Source organism: Osmerus mordax, chromosome 26, assembly GCF_038355195.1.
Source record: "Osmerus mordax isolate fOsmMor3 chromosome 26, fOsmMor3.pri, whole genome shotgun sequence".
NCBI classification, from domain to species: domain Eukaryota; kingdom Metazoa; phylum Chordata; class Actinopteri; order Osmeriformes; family Osmeridae; genus Osmerus; species Osmerus mordax.
In genome coordinates, this window is record NC_090075.1 from 2891230 (window position 1) to 2905603 (window position 14374).

General features: G+C 43.5%; 2 protein-coding genes across 11 annotated transcripts; both read right to left on the minus strand.

Annotated features, from left to right (window-relative positions):
- Positions 1 to 94: 94 nt before the first annotated feature.
- On the minus strand, positions 95 to 5748 carry LOC136936320 (cold-inducible RNA-binding protein B-like). Of its 8 annotated transcripts, none has more exons than XM_067230108.1 (8): positions 5731 to 5748; positions 5084 to 5205; positions 3663 to 3771; positions 3413 to 3519; positions 3105 to 3255; positions 2504 to 2609; positions 2292 to 2326; positions 95 to 1178 (listed from the first exon to the last, which is right to left on the minus strand). In XM_067230108.1, exons 2-8 carry the CDS (start codon positions 5120 to 5122, stop codon positions 1159 to 1161), a joined length of 567 nt encoding a protein of 188 aa, XP_067086209.1. In that variant the 5' UTR covers positions 5123 to 5205; positions 5731 to 5748; the 3' UTR covers positions 95 to 1158. The 8 variants fall into 8 exon arrangements, with proteins under 8 accessions (XP_067086209.1, XP_067086205.1, XP_067086206.1 ...); XM_067230104.1 differs by having other exon boundaries at positions 2262 to 2326; XM_067230105.1 differs by having other exon boundaries at positions 3084 to 3255.
- On the minus strand, positions 5729 to 10354 carry LOC136936319 (cold-inducible RNA-binding protein B-like). 3 transcript variants are annotated; one of them, XM_067230101.1, is made up of 7 exons: positions 10241 to 10354; positions 9500 to 9609; positions 9214 to 9320; positions 8966 to 9089; positions 8658 to 8871; positions 8460 to 8521; positions 5729 to 5843 (listed from the first exon to the last, which is right to left on the minus strand). In XM_067230101.1, the coding sequence occupies exons 2-7, from the start codon at positions 9597 to 9599 to the stop codon at positions 5839 to 5841; spliced, it is 612 nt and encodes a 203-aa protein (XP_067086202.1). In that variant the 5' UTR covers positions 9600 to 9609; positions 10241 to 10354; the 3' UTR covers positions 5729 to 5838. The 3 variants fall into 3 exon arrangements, with proteins under 3 accessions (XP_067086202.1, XP_067086203.1, XP_067086201.1); XM_067230102.1 differs by lacking the exon at positions 5729 to 5843 and adding an exon at positions 7026 to 8045 and having other exon boundaries at positions 8996 to 9089; positions 10241 to 10352; XM_067230100.1 differs by lacking the exon at positions 5729 to 5843 and adding an exon at positions 7026 to 8045 and having other exon boundaries at positions 10241 to 10352.
- Positions 10355 to 14374: the final 4020 nt, after the last annotated feature.

The window sequence follows — 14374 nt, forward strand, 5'->3', positions numbered from 1 at the left end:
GTAATATTGGTTCCAAATAAAGATGAACTGGGAACCTAAAATACCTTGCTACTCAGACAGGTATGTAAACATTGATTACAAAAGATAACAGATATCTGGAAAGGCTTTTTTTATTTAGGAAAAATACAACCATGAAGATACAGAATGCTTAAAAAAAATCAAATACAAAACCAATCTGATGTTATGGCGAGAACAGTATTGTGTAATAACTATTTTACTCCAAGGTGTGTTTGTTGAAATTAGCTCTTGATAAGACGTTTGCATCTTATAGAACTGGCCAGTTTCACATTTTTTGAGCGTAGTATTTGGAACTGTTAAGTGAGATATGGACTTCAAATCTCATTTCGATCTTTTTATGTGCAGCAGATAAGCAAAAATAATAATAAAAGTTCTCAAGAGGAAACCAAACAGCTTTGTGGAGAACCTGTAAATGGCCAGTCAAGCGACAGGCCATACTCCATATAACAAGTGAACCAGTTCTCGTCACCTCCCAGAACCTACTACATATTTATGAACCAGTCCTATTAAGCTCCTCCCCTTCCTTTAGCTCTTCCTAAAGTACAGTGCAATGCGATGTTGATGTTATCAGACTCGATGTACGTTTCCCTTCATTTAGACTTCACAACGTGCTGGCGTAGCAGTCAAACTCAACCTAAATAAGCGTAACGAGTGTGTTACTTAAATGCAGAGAATAACGTTGACTACATAAGCGCTACCACCATTCCTTTACCTCTAGATACATTCCCCAGTCTTTTAGATCGTACCCGTGGCCACAGGACCCCAAAGTGAGACAACAGTCTATAGCATACGAGCCTCTCTTCACAGCTCCCCTAACAGTAAATAAAATCAAAATGTTCTCTACAGATCAATAACTCAAATCAAAAAAAGGACCAAAAAACTTCACCAAAAATAAAAAACACTTGGAACAGGACCGGTTTGGCTGACTCGGAGGTGCGAGCCAACCCTCCCCGCACTTATCCAGGACTGCTCTTGTCTACATGGTCGGTTTCAGAAGAAGATATTTAAAGTGTTGCGGAGCAGCGGGGGGGGCGCTGGGTTCGAGGCCCAGGCCGGGCCCGCGGTCATCGGGATAGGGCCGCCGGATCGGGGGTGAGGGGCCGTGCCCAGACGACACATCCGGACGTCCTCCGCGCCCATCTACCAGCCGCCATCGTCACCTGAGCAGCAAGTTAGAGACACACACACACAGACGTTATCACAATTCAGTAGCAGGAGGAATCGTCTCTCAGAGGGCCCTGCGACTGGAAGCTTCTACTTACTGTGGTGAAAACCATCCAACTTCAGGATTTACTCCTCCAGAAGACACACTGATGATTCACTTGATGCTAGAAGCTCTCCCCCCCCCCCCCCCCCCCCGAAAATACCAAAGTAACTACGAAGAGATTCTACCAGTGCAAAACACACTTCAACTAATTCCAGTTGAAAGAAACTAGATAAGAACTTCACTGCAGACCAGGATGGCAAATTTAGGAATGAAAGGATTCCTCTAGAAACAGGGCAGGCGAAAGACAGAAAGCTTCTGACATCACAAGCAATGATGAGCTAGAGGGCACAGCCTGGTAAGAAGCTCACGCCAGACCTGTGATCAGCCTACCTTTCCACCCACTCTGCAGTGTTTTAAACTGGACCATCAACAATTAGCTTCTTCAACATATTTCAACTATGGCAGGGGCCTCACTGGGAGACAATGAGAACTCCATATCCTGTTTAAAGAAGAAAAAGCCTAGTGATTAATGGGGTTCAGAGTCCAGGTAGACATGGACGCTGCACTTGGGACAATTCTGCCACCCAGAGAACCAGGTTTCGGTTCCCTCTAACACGTCATCAAATTTTTGTTAAAAAAAACGACCTGCCCAGAGCTACATGACCGACCCCCCCCCCCCCCCCCAGACACCGAGAGGCTGTGTCGGCCTTCCCCCAGCACACCTGGGACGGCCGTTCCCCAGTTTTAACCTCTGACTTCACCCTGACTGACGCTTCATGCACTAAGGGAGAAGTTTGTTTTAGCAACTAGGCCGTGTGATCACTGGACTCGTCCAGGAACGCTGAGGACCATAGGGGGCGAAGCCGGTCCAAGAGAAGCCCATCTAGCTGCAATGCGCTTCGAGGACCTGCCTCGACACTGGCGATGATTGGGCCCAATCCAATTCAACAGCAGCTTCCTGTGATGGGGCTGTCCAGGCACCGGATTGGCCGCCTATCATAGACTGACTTGTGCAAGCTTACTTAAGAAGCCTCACCATAGCTATCGAAGCTGTCTCTGTACGAACCTCCAGAACGATCGTATCCTCCTCCTCCTTGCGCTCTGTAAACACAAAAGGGGGGAGGGGCAAGTATCAGTAAACATCAAGTGGAGGGGTAAAAATAGCAACCCCTACAAAACATCCTTGTTGCTTGTTTGGGGTGGATTTCTCTCCGCACAGCAGAGCAAGAATCACCTCCAGCTCTGGTGCCAAGTTAAGAGATGTGCTGAGCAAGTCACCTGTCTCTGTTGTAATAGCCTCGGTCGGAGTATCCTCCACCTCCACTTCTGCTGTCGTAGCGTCCGCCGCCGCCGCCGCCGCTGCTGTAGCCTCGATCACTGCCACCTGCAAACCAACAGCCAAGCACCCGTCAGCACGCGGCCACCAACCCAGCAGCTGAGCATCGCAGCCGTTTTTTTTTTAGAGGTTGTTAAGAGAACGAGAGAATGTACTAAATCGGATATTCAGGAGACAAGAAACGTGGGTCAAACTCAAACCTCTACGGGTACTAGATCACTGCAACAGTCACTGCAGAACAAGAACCAGACATGAGGACGTAGGAGGAACCAGGCTTTGGGGTTCGACGGAGGTGGGTAAGGGCACATGGGTGCGCACACACACACACACACACAACTACTTGTGGTTAGTTCTGCGGATCGCAGGCACCCAAGTAGAGGTGGGAGGGACGAGCCACATCCTTGCAGGCGCGAGGGAACGGGGAGGGACGGAGACGGTCTGTCAGTCACTCCAACCAAGAGAAACGAGGGCGGGGCACACGAGTGCAGGGGACCTTACTGGACAGGAAAACAACAAACTTGCCTCGCGAGAAGCCACGCCCACCTCTTCCACCACCACCTCTGCCTCCACGGAAGTAACCTCCGCCGCCGCCTCGACCGCCGGATGAGCCCCCGCGGAAACCACCGCCTCCTGACCGCCCGCCACCGCCAGATTTGCCAGCCTGGTCCACACGGATTTGCCTGCCGTCCAGGGACTAAAGAGAGGGGGGAGGGAAATGAAATGCGATTACAAAACCACCGCAAAGTGATATTTCTAGGTTATCCAACTAACCCTTAAATTTACATTTTTCAAATGGACACTATATTGTCATATGACTGATCTTGACCAGACTGAAATAGTCCATAGCTCACCTTGCCGTTCATGGCCAACATTGCATCCTTGGCCTCATCTGGATTGTCAAACGTAACAAAGCCAAATCCTCGGGACCTCTGCGTTTCTCGGTCTTTAATTACAACCACTAAAGAGGGAAAAAATATATATAGATACATTTCGTTATACAGCATGGGAATTAAGCATGTTACTTTAACTTGCACGTAAAACATACATTAAAATCTGTCATATCACATTGATCAGCGCAACTTCATAGTGGCTTGACGTTACCTTCTGATATTTGCCCGTATTTAGAAAAGACATCCTCTAATGACTGCTCATTGGTGTCAAAGCTGAGGCCACCAACAAAAAGCTTCCCTTCGTCAGACATTCTATTCACCTGTGTAGACAAAAGGGACAATAATTGACATTCGGTTAAGATGTGCTGTACTATATAACCTATAGGGAAGCCCTCACATTTCTAAAAGCAATGAAAGGCCCAAACCAAGCAGCATGCTTGCTAGCTAGCGACTAGTAGCCCAGACACACACATTACTAGTTACGGGAGAACGATGCAAGATAGCTAGCTAGATAGCGCCCCCGGTTTGCGATAGTAATACTAAGCTGGCTTGGAATTTGGAAATGCAGACAAATAATACGTTTTACGCTCACTTGTAGAAATAAAACACTAGCGTTAGCTCGGATGTTTGATACAATATGTGCCGTAATATGTTCCGTCAAAACGTAAGGTCACGTAACAGCATTTCCAACCGTGCTGCTACCCGCCCCCACATGTGCTAGGCCCAGACTCCCCCTTTGTTCAGCATCGCTGTTCAGATTCACGGCGCCATTGAGCACCATCACTGTGAATTACACCAACATGACCACCCCCGGCCAGCCAGTCCGCTTCTACTGCGTCATTACATTTTAAAATAGCAATAATCTAATTTAACTATACGTCTACACAAAACACAATTATAAATATGTACGTATGTATAAATCCTATTAGATTCTACCACACTAACATGTACTCGACAACCAGCTATATTAGCTGGCTTGCTAACCACTGCGGCGAGGATATTTGCGTTAGCAAGGCTTGAACGACTATCGGCGAGCGCGTCGCCTAAATATTTCCAAACCACATAATTTGCCATCCCTTTCCTGTCTCTTTAAAGTGATATATTTCATCATTCGACAGGCACCGAGAAACATGTATAAATTACAGAATGTAAAGGCATATTACCCCCAACAAAACGCCGTCGAAATCTGTTATGACCGACTGGCCTGCAGCTGCGTGAGTGATCAAGATCCTAGGATGCCAGCTAGCTAGCTACGTCTTTGTAACGATGCGTCCCACGTGACACCTACATGTTTTAAGCTGGCTGGCACGTCAGGCTAAATATATGCTTTTCACGATATTGTGACATATTTGGTCACGAGAAAATGAAGTATCCAACGTTAATTTTTATATATTAACCTCGTTATAAAAAATATGGTTTCATTGGCATGGCCACATAATAAAATGTAAAAGCCCAATCAATAGGTTTTAACCAAGCTTTACTTCAACATTCAGTTTTCATGAGCCTTGGCACCAAATATCCACACATCTTAATTAATCGTCGTTTTTTTTTGCCTCCATACATTCTCTCGCCATTTGTGTTAAATTGCTAACAGTATTGTGCACATCCAAACAATCAATTGGATGCCCATACCCATGAACAACATGCAAAGCCAGCGCACCCTGAAGACATTTCCTTTTAATTCAGGTCCTTCCACTTGGTTGGGACAGACCAGAATTCTGCTCCTCAGTAGGATCATACATCTTGTGCCTGACCTGAAACATAAACCCTCCATTAGATTGAGGAAGACACCAAGGGATAGTTATGTTAGGTAGTGATAAATCAGAATTAGGAAAAAGGGTTAGTCCAAGTGATATCTTCACATTCAGGATCAAATTAACCGAAGCATAACACGCACAGTGAAACTATTCAAAAAGCTAAGGATGACGCATAGAATCAGTCATGCCTGATAAGTCCTATTATTAAAAGCAGCAACAATGGCAGCATCAATTCACATATTGCATAAGTTTGTGCTTGATCCAATTCTCAGCCACTGACATGGTTTAGTTGTTACATAATGGTCAAAGTAACACACATCAACGTACTACAGGCATCGAGTGCATTCCCAGTGTAATTGGCCGTGTACAAGCATGTTTAGACAGCTTAAAGACATATGGTCTACCTTTTGCACCCTACTGATTCATTTGAACTACATTCTCATAAGTGATCCTATTGAGATGCACTCTTATGAATGATAAGCACATCTTGATAGTTGGCATAATACAATGGCCACGACCCACCATAGGATGTAATCCATCTCCTTGGTATGACGTAGGTGAAGTGAATTAAGGCCCAGGCAGACCAGCAATCCCAGTCAAATAGTCTCTTCTCAGGGCCCGAGGCTTTGGTCAACCTAATCAAGCGACAAAAAAGGCCATTATTTTTGGAGCAACCACAAATGGAAACAGAAAATGCATAATAAACAGCATGCATTAAAATTACAAGTTCAGTATGTAAATAAAACTATTATTCAAATTGCTCAAGAGTTGAGTCTGAAAACTTAAAACACTGAAACACGTTTTTCAAAATAATAGTTGGAAGTTGACAGTAAAGACATTCAAACTAGACAATTTAGTGATTTTCTGTACTGGACACGCAAAGGAAGATGTAAAATCAGTCTACACTAAGATGAAAACAACTTTGCAATCGCAGGGAGAACAATACAAAACACTTGGTTGTTCTGTAAGGTGAGTTTCACGAGTCAAATTTTTTGGGAGGATCTCTTTGGGACACTAGCATATTCCAGCAATGACAGTTTGTGAAAATTTCAAATGCTCAATGGTCATTATGAGAAGCTCACGTCCCGTTTCTTCTAAATGGGAACAGGGTCCCCATAAACAGGACACGTCACTCAACGTAGTCATGCATTCCTATAGAAAGCTGGACAGTGACTTAAAGTTCAATATCAGGAGGGGCTGGGAGGGAGGTGATAGCCCTGGGTAGGGGTGGGGGCAAAGTTGAAAAAGGTAGAGATAAGATGGGACATCAAAATGAGAACTGTTGAGGGATGCGAACAGGAGAGCAAAAATGGTTACCTCACATTACTGGCCTATCTCCACATATGAACTAGCCAAGAGAGCAGCATTCACCAGAGAGGATTCGCGTGTCGGTAGGCCCAACACTTCATTCTCCAAGGACTTTGTTGATTTCCAAACCGATAGCAGAGCTCTTGGGTGCAATGAAGCATTATAACAGAACCAGTACCAGGAGAGGACATTTCATTTCAATTCTGCTTGTATTCTCATTTCTACTGACGGAAACATAGATCCCACCCACACTGACTAGCTTTAGACAGAGGACTATTTAAACGCCTCTAAGTATAACATTTAACGATCCCAATAATTTCTGACGAACTCTCAGACTACACCTGACCACCTTTCCAAAACAAGATCCCGGTATCATTTTCCTTTAAATGGAGTGCAACACTTGTCTGCTCTATCGACCCACCTACATATCTTCCAGACTGAGGTAACTGTCTAGAGCATCATCACATTCAGCTTAGCTTCATTCTTTGGAGGCACAAGAAATCAGAGCATTTTCAACGGATTGTTTAATAGGCTTCATGAAGCCAGAATATACAAAAAAATCTTAGAGGTGTTGGTATACAGAACAGAGCACATTTCCTTGTAGTAACATTTCTTGAGGATGACCTTGAATGGGTTTTTTTTTGTCCATCAGAGTAGCATAATGAACTGCCAGCTGCAGCAGACTGCATCACCTACACCGAGTATGGCAGCTCAAGAGCTAGAAGTTGAGTCACCAAACAAAGTTAATCACTTTGCACTAGATATTGAATACTTACATATCTTTATCAATATCAAGGAGGTTTACTGGAAACCAGTGCTACCAGTCAACATTCCTTCCTTCCTACACTAAATGAATGAATTACAGTTCCCCCTGGAAACATCACAGCGTGTCAAGCTTCTAGTGTAGATCTAAAAGATTATTTCTCCTTTTTTTTTCTCGTTTTTATTTTATTTTAAAGACCAGAATTCACTACAACTCCAGTTTAAAAGGAAGCTTAGATAGTAACGTATTTTTGCAGATATTTGAGGCTTTGAATGAGCAGGGTCATGGTCAGGTCACTGAATTTGTCATAGAAGCTATCAAGCTGTGTTGGACAGTTTTCAGAGATCCTACCTAGGAGCGGTTCAACAGTGGAACAGGTTTCATTTCAATTTAAGCCATTTTTCTTAAAAATCATCAACTTTGATCCCCCCAGAAAGCAGTCCCATTACACCAGGAGGAAAAAAATTGATCAAAAAAAGGATCAACGCTCCACATTTGAGCGCCAAGCCTAACAGTAAAGTTTCTACAGGATTTCAGTCCCTGCAGAAGACAGATTATCCTGAATAATATTTTCAACACGATAAAAAGGACTGAAGATGCTGCAATGTCTGTTAAAGAAAACACTAGAACCAGATACCACAAACAGAAAAAACAACAAAAATTCAAAAAAAGGGATCTTCGAAGAGCGCATCTTTTAAAAAGAAAACAGCCAGCGAAGTGACGATCTTGCAATCAGGAAGTTTTTTTTGTATTTACTCGTGAGTAGCTGAGGACAAGAAGTAGGGCACAAGTGTAAAGGCACTGCAGCATTCTGACATTATTCACACAGAACACTAGAATCCTATGAATGAGGGGTGTGCCAATGCTCTGTACAGGTTGTCTCTGTGGAACGGGAAAGCACAAGTCGAGGGGCATTTTTTGACTCTTGGAAAAAAAGGGTTTGTGAGCGTAGCCTCCACGGAATGTGGCCTTGGGTACTAGGACAACTGGTTTCTGCTTCAGGTTTTTCTATATTGACGGTTGGATTTCAATCGTTTCAAAGAACGGCTGCAGGATTCTTTGAGAGGACTTGAGTATTTTAACATACTAATCCAAGAGGTCAGGGAGTGAGAAACAGGGTGTTTTTTGTCCACAATTCTAATCTGGCTCAACTGCTTAACTTGATCACTGCAATACTCACCATAGCTGTCATAGCTGTCTCTGTAGGAACCTCCAGAACGATCACCATAGCCTCCTTGGCTCCTGAAAGAGATTAATAGCCAATCAATCAAGAGTACTAAAGTAATTCATACACGGATTGAAAGATCTCAAAGCACTGGTATGCAAGAATCTTTTATTATTTTTTTGATCAGCGACCAGCCTGAAAGTCAAAACTCACCGGTTATCTCTGTAACCTCCACCGCCACCTCCACCTCCGGAGTACCCTCCTCCTCCTCCACCTCCACCGCTCCTGTAGCCGCCTCCGTAACTCCTCTCTCCACCTCCACTCCCACCATAGCTCCGGTCACCCCCATAGCTCCTGTCTCCGCCGCCGCCTCCATAGCTTCTGTCTCCGCCATAGCTACGTTCACCACCTCCATATCCTCCACCGCCTGGAGAATAGCACAAAAAGGGAAAAACAAATTTTTTAAAAGGCTGTTCTTTCGGGGACCGAAGTCCTTACTTCATCTGAATAACCACACCCACCTCTTCCCCTGCCCCCTCTGAAAAATCCACCTCCTCTGCCACCACTGGATCCTCCTCGGAAGCCACCGGATCTTCCTCCAGATTTGCCCGCCTCATCAACACGGATGGTTCTGCCGTCAAGAGACTGCAAAACAATTTGGGTGCATAACTTTTTGGTTAATTACATACATGTATTATTTATTTATTTTTTACAACGGGATTATTATTTACGTTCCGATATGTCCAGTGCAGTGAAGCCATCTACTCACCCTGCCGTTCATGGCTGTCATGGCTGCCTTTGCATCATCAGGGCTGTGAAAAGTGACAAAGCCAAATCCCCTGGACCGTTTCGTCTCACGGTCTCTGACTACATCAACTAAGGGAGGAATGAATAACGTCAGTACTTGCTGTAATATAGTGCCCAACATACGGGCTCATTTATAAATATATTTAAAAAATAATCATAAAAAAAAAAGGGGTTAATCATTTCAATACAGCCTGCTGGGCGAGTAAATGATTAGCATGCGGAGGTTTTATAGCAATCATACAACATACCTTTTACAATTTCCCCATACTTGGAAAACGCCTCTTCCAAAGAGGGTTCTTCTGTATCGAAACTGAGGCCACCGACAAAAAGCTTTCCATCATCGGCCATCTTGAAAAGTCTTAGAAATGATTTTAGTTATTCAAAGTTTGTCGGGATATTCGTTATTCACACATTTACCAACTGTTGGGCAACTGTCCTATTAACCATTCGTAAATATTCACGATTTACGTGATGCTTGTTATGACGGACCAAAAACGTGTCTTCCTTTTCCAAAAAAATAACACCTGGCCTTTCATTGTTCAACATGCAACAAAGCCATTTTGTATACCAGCGTTAGCTTCCGCTGCTAACGACGTCGTTAGCTTAGCACCACGCAGCGCTAAACGGCTGCAGCTAGTGCAACAAATAAACAAAACCTAGCAAACAAATATAAAAAATAAGGATTGTTGATTACGAAACCATGTTTCAATGTACAAGCGATGGACAGCCTTACTGGTGAATAATAACCCCTAGATAAGCAACTGGTTGTTCTTGTCGCCAATATCTGGCTTCTTTGGGACCAGCAGAGGCTAAAGCGCACAACCACGACACATGTATTTTCGACATCCAGTCAACTGGGATATGTCGCTAGCGAACAGTTACCGATTGATTCACTGTGGCTTAATATTTAAAACATTATTGTAGAATTATAAAAGAATCTTACTGAAACTTCTGATCTAAACAAATAACTTAAGAGAACACATCCTTACCTCTGTGTGGTTTAGCGTCGTCTGAGACAGATGAGAAAATGGCCACTGAGTAAATGCAAGCACTGGGCGTGTCCTGCGAGTACTAGCTAGCTATTGCTCCTCAGTTGAGTTGGACTCTCTATTTGAAGCAAAAATCAACCAACCATAAGAGTGACGTGGTCATTAAACAAAGTAAAATTAAAACATATGAAAGGGAGGTAGTTATTCGTAGCTATAAAAACGAGAGATCATAGTCACTGTTTTAATTATGCTTTCGATTTCCCCTAGTAGGCCTACTCAAGTATGTTTAGCCACATGGACTCCACGCGCTAGATCGAAAGTAAAAGCACTCTAATGGGGCCTTGCTAGGGTATGCCTGAGAGTAAAGTATTTCACATTATCTTACCTAAGTTTAATGGCGATTCCTTTCCAAAGGTAGTTCTCTTAACGTTTTGTCAGACCACATTGCACACATACCACACACACAAAATAGTCAAAACTATTGACTATAGTTTGTTGGTGTTGCAGCCTACCTGTCTGCCATTGTGTTTTTGGTTTTGTTCTGCCCTAAAACATCTGAATCCCTATCTCCATCCCTACAGGAGGCCCTTCGCTTCTTGCCAAGTCATTAATGTATGTTTTTCAACTTGCCTGGCAAAATCAAGATGAATATTCCTGCATGTGACTTACCAGGATATTGTGTAAATCTCTCTAGGGCAGTGATTAAAGAAGTAGGGAGTCAGATGGCTGAGCGGTGAGGGAGTCGCTAGTAATCCGAAGGTTGCTAGTTCGATTCCCGGTCATGCAAACTGACGTTGTGTCCTTGGGCAAGGCACTTCACCCTACTTGCCTTGGGGGAATGTCCCTGTACTTACTGTAAGTCGCTCTGGATAAGAGCGTCTGCTAAATGACTAAATGTAAATGTAAAGAAAGTAATGCAGACATAAAAAAACAAAATGTGTATTGGTTGTATATCCTCCCAACACCACAGCTTAGCCCCCTCAACAATCACCTCCCTCTGTGGGTGTAGAATGAGTTTTTTTCACTGGGGGGCACTCTTGCTATGTTAATCTCCCATTCGGAGGAAACCAGTGGAGTTGGCAATGAAAGCAGTAGATTTAGACATCAGTCAGCTGAAGACTAGCTGGCATCAAAACATCAAGTACTTAGGATCCCAATAAATAATGAACATGAAAAAAACGGAGGAAGGGCCAGGTTCATGGTTACAGTTTTAATTTAGGAAGCATGATGTCTAATGAACATGACAGTTTTGATTGCATTATATGAAAGGTCAGTATCTAGTGCTCCAGTGAAAAGGAAAGGCCTAGTGATGATTTGTGTAAAACACTTTCTTTGTTGCTTCACTTACATGAATGCATTAGACATACATACGTGATCTGGTAACACTTAGAATGTTTACAAAGCAGTGATTGGGTTCCGTTTTAAAGTCGTGGTCAAGAAGAAGAGAATCCATGTGTGTTTTTATTTGATTAAATATGAATTTAATTAGCATGTCTTTTAAATGTTTGAAGTCAACATTTTCAGCAAAGTGAAAAGTCCTTCAGTAGTGTTGTCTGCCAATGAACATATAAAGATGATTAAAACTCCAATAGCAGGAGGCCAAAAAACACTCAAGTCGACTAATATTAAAATCATATTGCCGGAGGGAAAATATTTTATTGTTATAACATAATCATGAAATGTGTGAGTTTTATAAATATTGATATACAGTTTTTTTTGGTCTCCATTCCATTACTGTCTAGTTAAAGGCCTGCATGTTCTTCCTGTAAGAGTGTAATACCGTCGAAATTCCCAAATACCTCTCAGAAAATCAGTAGCACCAGGCACCATTTTAACAATATTTCTTAGAGAAGTCCGTCTGTTGATTCAGTTAGCAGGTTTTGTTAACCTCTCACTTCACATTGTATTATTTAACCTTCTCATTAGAGGCAAGTGCCTCATTAAAAGCAACACTCATGGTGTTTAAAGAACTGAGAAAGTGATAAAAAACTGACTACAGCCCTGTATAGGAATGTAGTTAAAACTAATGAGGAATGATATTTCAGCCAGTTCCTGGCCCACCTGCTCTTATGTGAGCTTGGCTGCTTCACTTCACCCACAAGCCGCTGTGTGACATTCAGTCATTGCATGCACATGCTACTACTTTGTTTGTTTTAGCTACAAACCAGACTTCAGTTAAATACTGTCCAAGTCTGGGTGCACTTAATTTGTCTTACCCACTGCAATTACATCTATCACTGGTGCCAGAAATGCCAACTGTGAACGCAGCCATTTTCAAATGTGTTGATAAAATCAACCTCAGTAATAGATCTGGGTCTGCTACAAAGTTGTAGGGGAACTGAACGGCTGCCTTGCTGGCTGTTTCCTTAATCTGTCTTTATCACTCACTCACCCTGATATTGAGAGTGTGTGTGTACGTTGTGTGTGCGTGTACATGTGTGCGGGCATGTGTTGGCTGGGACCAGACGTGTTTGCTTCAGGAAGTAAGAGATCAGAAAGGAATTTGAGTCGAGTAAGGTTCAAACTTCCCTGAACTGGCGGTTGGTGTTGCTGGTCCCAGATTCTTGCCTGGATAAGGAGGAAGACCTCCCAGACCTTTATCTCCAGGACTGTTAAATATACCACTGCTCTCCTCAAACCTGTTTACATCAACAGATCAGATGGGAAGATAAGGAGTGTTCAGGCTAAGCAACACTACCACCGCAGTCATGTCCAGGTCATCCACCTGCATTTAACGTCTCCTCAAAGGGGTGACGGTGTGTGTTAACATAGTTCCTCTGCTTGTTTCTTGTATTAGATCACTGTTTATTTGGGAGATTATTTTCCCTCTGCTCTTCCAGTCTTGGTAGAAAAGGTAAGTGTTTCAGGATAACAACAGATGGGGAAGATCTGTTTGAGTTTAATCCTCAGAGACACTGAGAAGCTATAATCATTGAACTGTGTAATCAGTAGCAATTTTTCCCTGTCAAAGCAAACCTGTTCTCCTGAAAAGCCTCCAACCTTTACTTCCTGGCCCAACTTTTGTGCTTGATTCAAAAGGAACAGACCCTTGATCCTGGAGAGATGTCTTCCATATGTCTGCATCCCTTTGCTTTAAGACTAGATTATCCACAAACACTGGGATTCACCTGGGCTGAATGTATTGGGTTGAATACTTAGTGATCTTTGTATTTTAGTCCGTGCTGAGGACTGTGTTATAGTTTGTTCTAAGTGCATCTTTGTCTGTTTCTAAGTGTGTCGTTCAAAGTAAATTCTCCATGACTCAGTTCTAATTATATCATGATCTGTTCTGACTGTATATATCGCTGACTGTGTTAAGTGTATATGTGTCGGTCTACCTGAACCTGTGCTGTAAGAAGTGTGCTATTAGAATTGTAGCTCAGTCTGGCCTAAGTGGCTGTGGTCAGTGTTTACAGAACACATCTGTTCCGTGGAGGTTGACACTCAACAGAGGTGGATGACTGGGCCAGTGTATAAATACTCTCCATCTCTCCTCTCCACACTCGTAAATATTGCACATACCTCCAGAGGTATACGCTCTGCTACTGCGCTCGCTTTTCCAGTAAGCCTGCAACCTCAAATTAGAGAACTTTTAATAACACCCCTGTGGGGGTTCAGCACTGGTTTGGGAAGCCGCAACGGAGGACTCGGTCCTGTCGAGACGTTCTCCAGGTCAGCTGCAGAGTTTAGAGTTCCATCGACGTCAAACACGCACAGGAAACTCAGGCTAGCGGAGGGCCTCAGCGACAGCTCATGAGTCAGAATCCGTGTAAACACTGGAAATTATGTTGTGTCTGACCCTCCCCCGCCCTCTACTCGCCATTCCTCCTACTCCTGAACACGCCCACCAACACACACACACACACACACACATACATGCGCACACACACACACATCCACACGGCTGTGGAGAGGAATCTTATTCCACAGGATGGTTCTTCTGATTGTAAGGCTGTATTGGCTGAGACCTGAATGATAAAGCCCCTTTGTCACTGATCAATCAGACACTCGTCTGGGACAGTCGTTGATTTGCACCAGAGGGACTGTAATGTTAAAATGACAATCACACCTTCAAGCACCCACAAGGCTGCAGTAGACCAAGTGTGTGTGTGTGTGTGTGCAAAGGCATCACAC

Bases quoted from the DNA above. Each gene is read 5' to 3' on its own strand.
- LOC136936319 (XM_067230100.1), bottom strand. From the start codon at position 9,599: ATGGCCGATGATGGAAAGCTTTTTGTCGGTGGCCTCAGTTTCGATACA. The intron at 9,090-9,213 runs GTGAGTAGATGG...ATTGTTTTGCAG, and splicing joins TGACAGCCATGAACGGCAGG to TCTCTTGACGGCAGAACCAT. The intron at 8,872-8,965 runs GTGGGTGTGGTT...GCTATTCTCCAG, and splicing joins CAGAGGGGGCAGGGGAAGAG to GCGGTGGAGGATATGGAGGT.
- LOC136936320 (XM_067230103.1), bottom strand. From the start codon at position 5,122: ATGTCTTCAGGGTGCGCTGGCTTTGCATGTTGTTCATGG. The intron at 3,772-5,083 runs GTATGGGCATCC...TTGTCTACACAG, and splicing joins GCTTTGCATGTTGTTCATGG to GTGAATAGAATGTCTGACGA. The intron at 2,610-3,083 runs GCAAGTTTGTTG...GTTGGTTTGCAG, and splicing joins TGGGCGTGGCTTCTCGCGAG to GTGGCAGTGATCGAGGCTAC.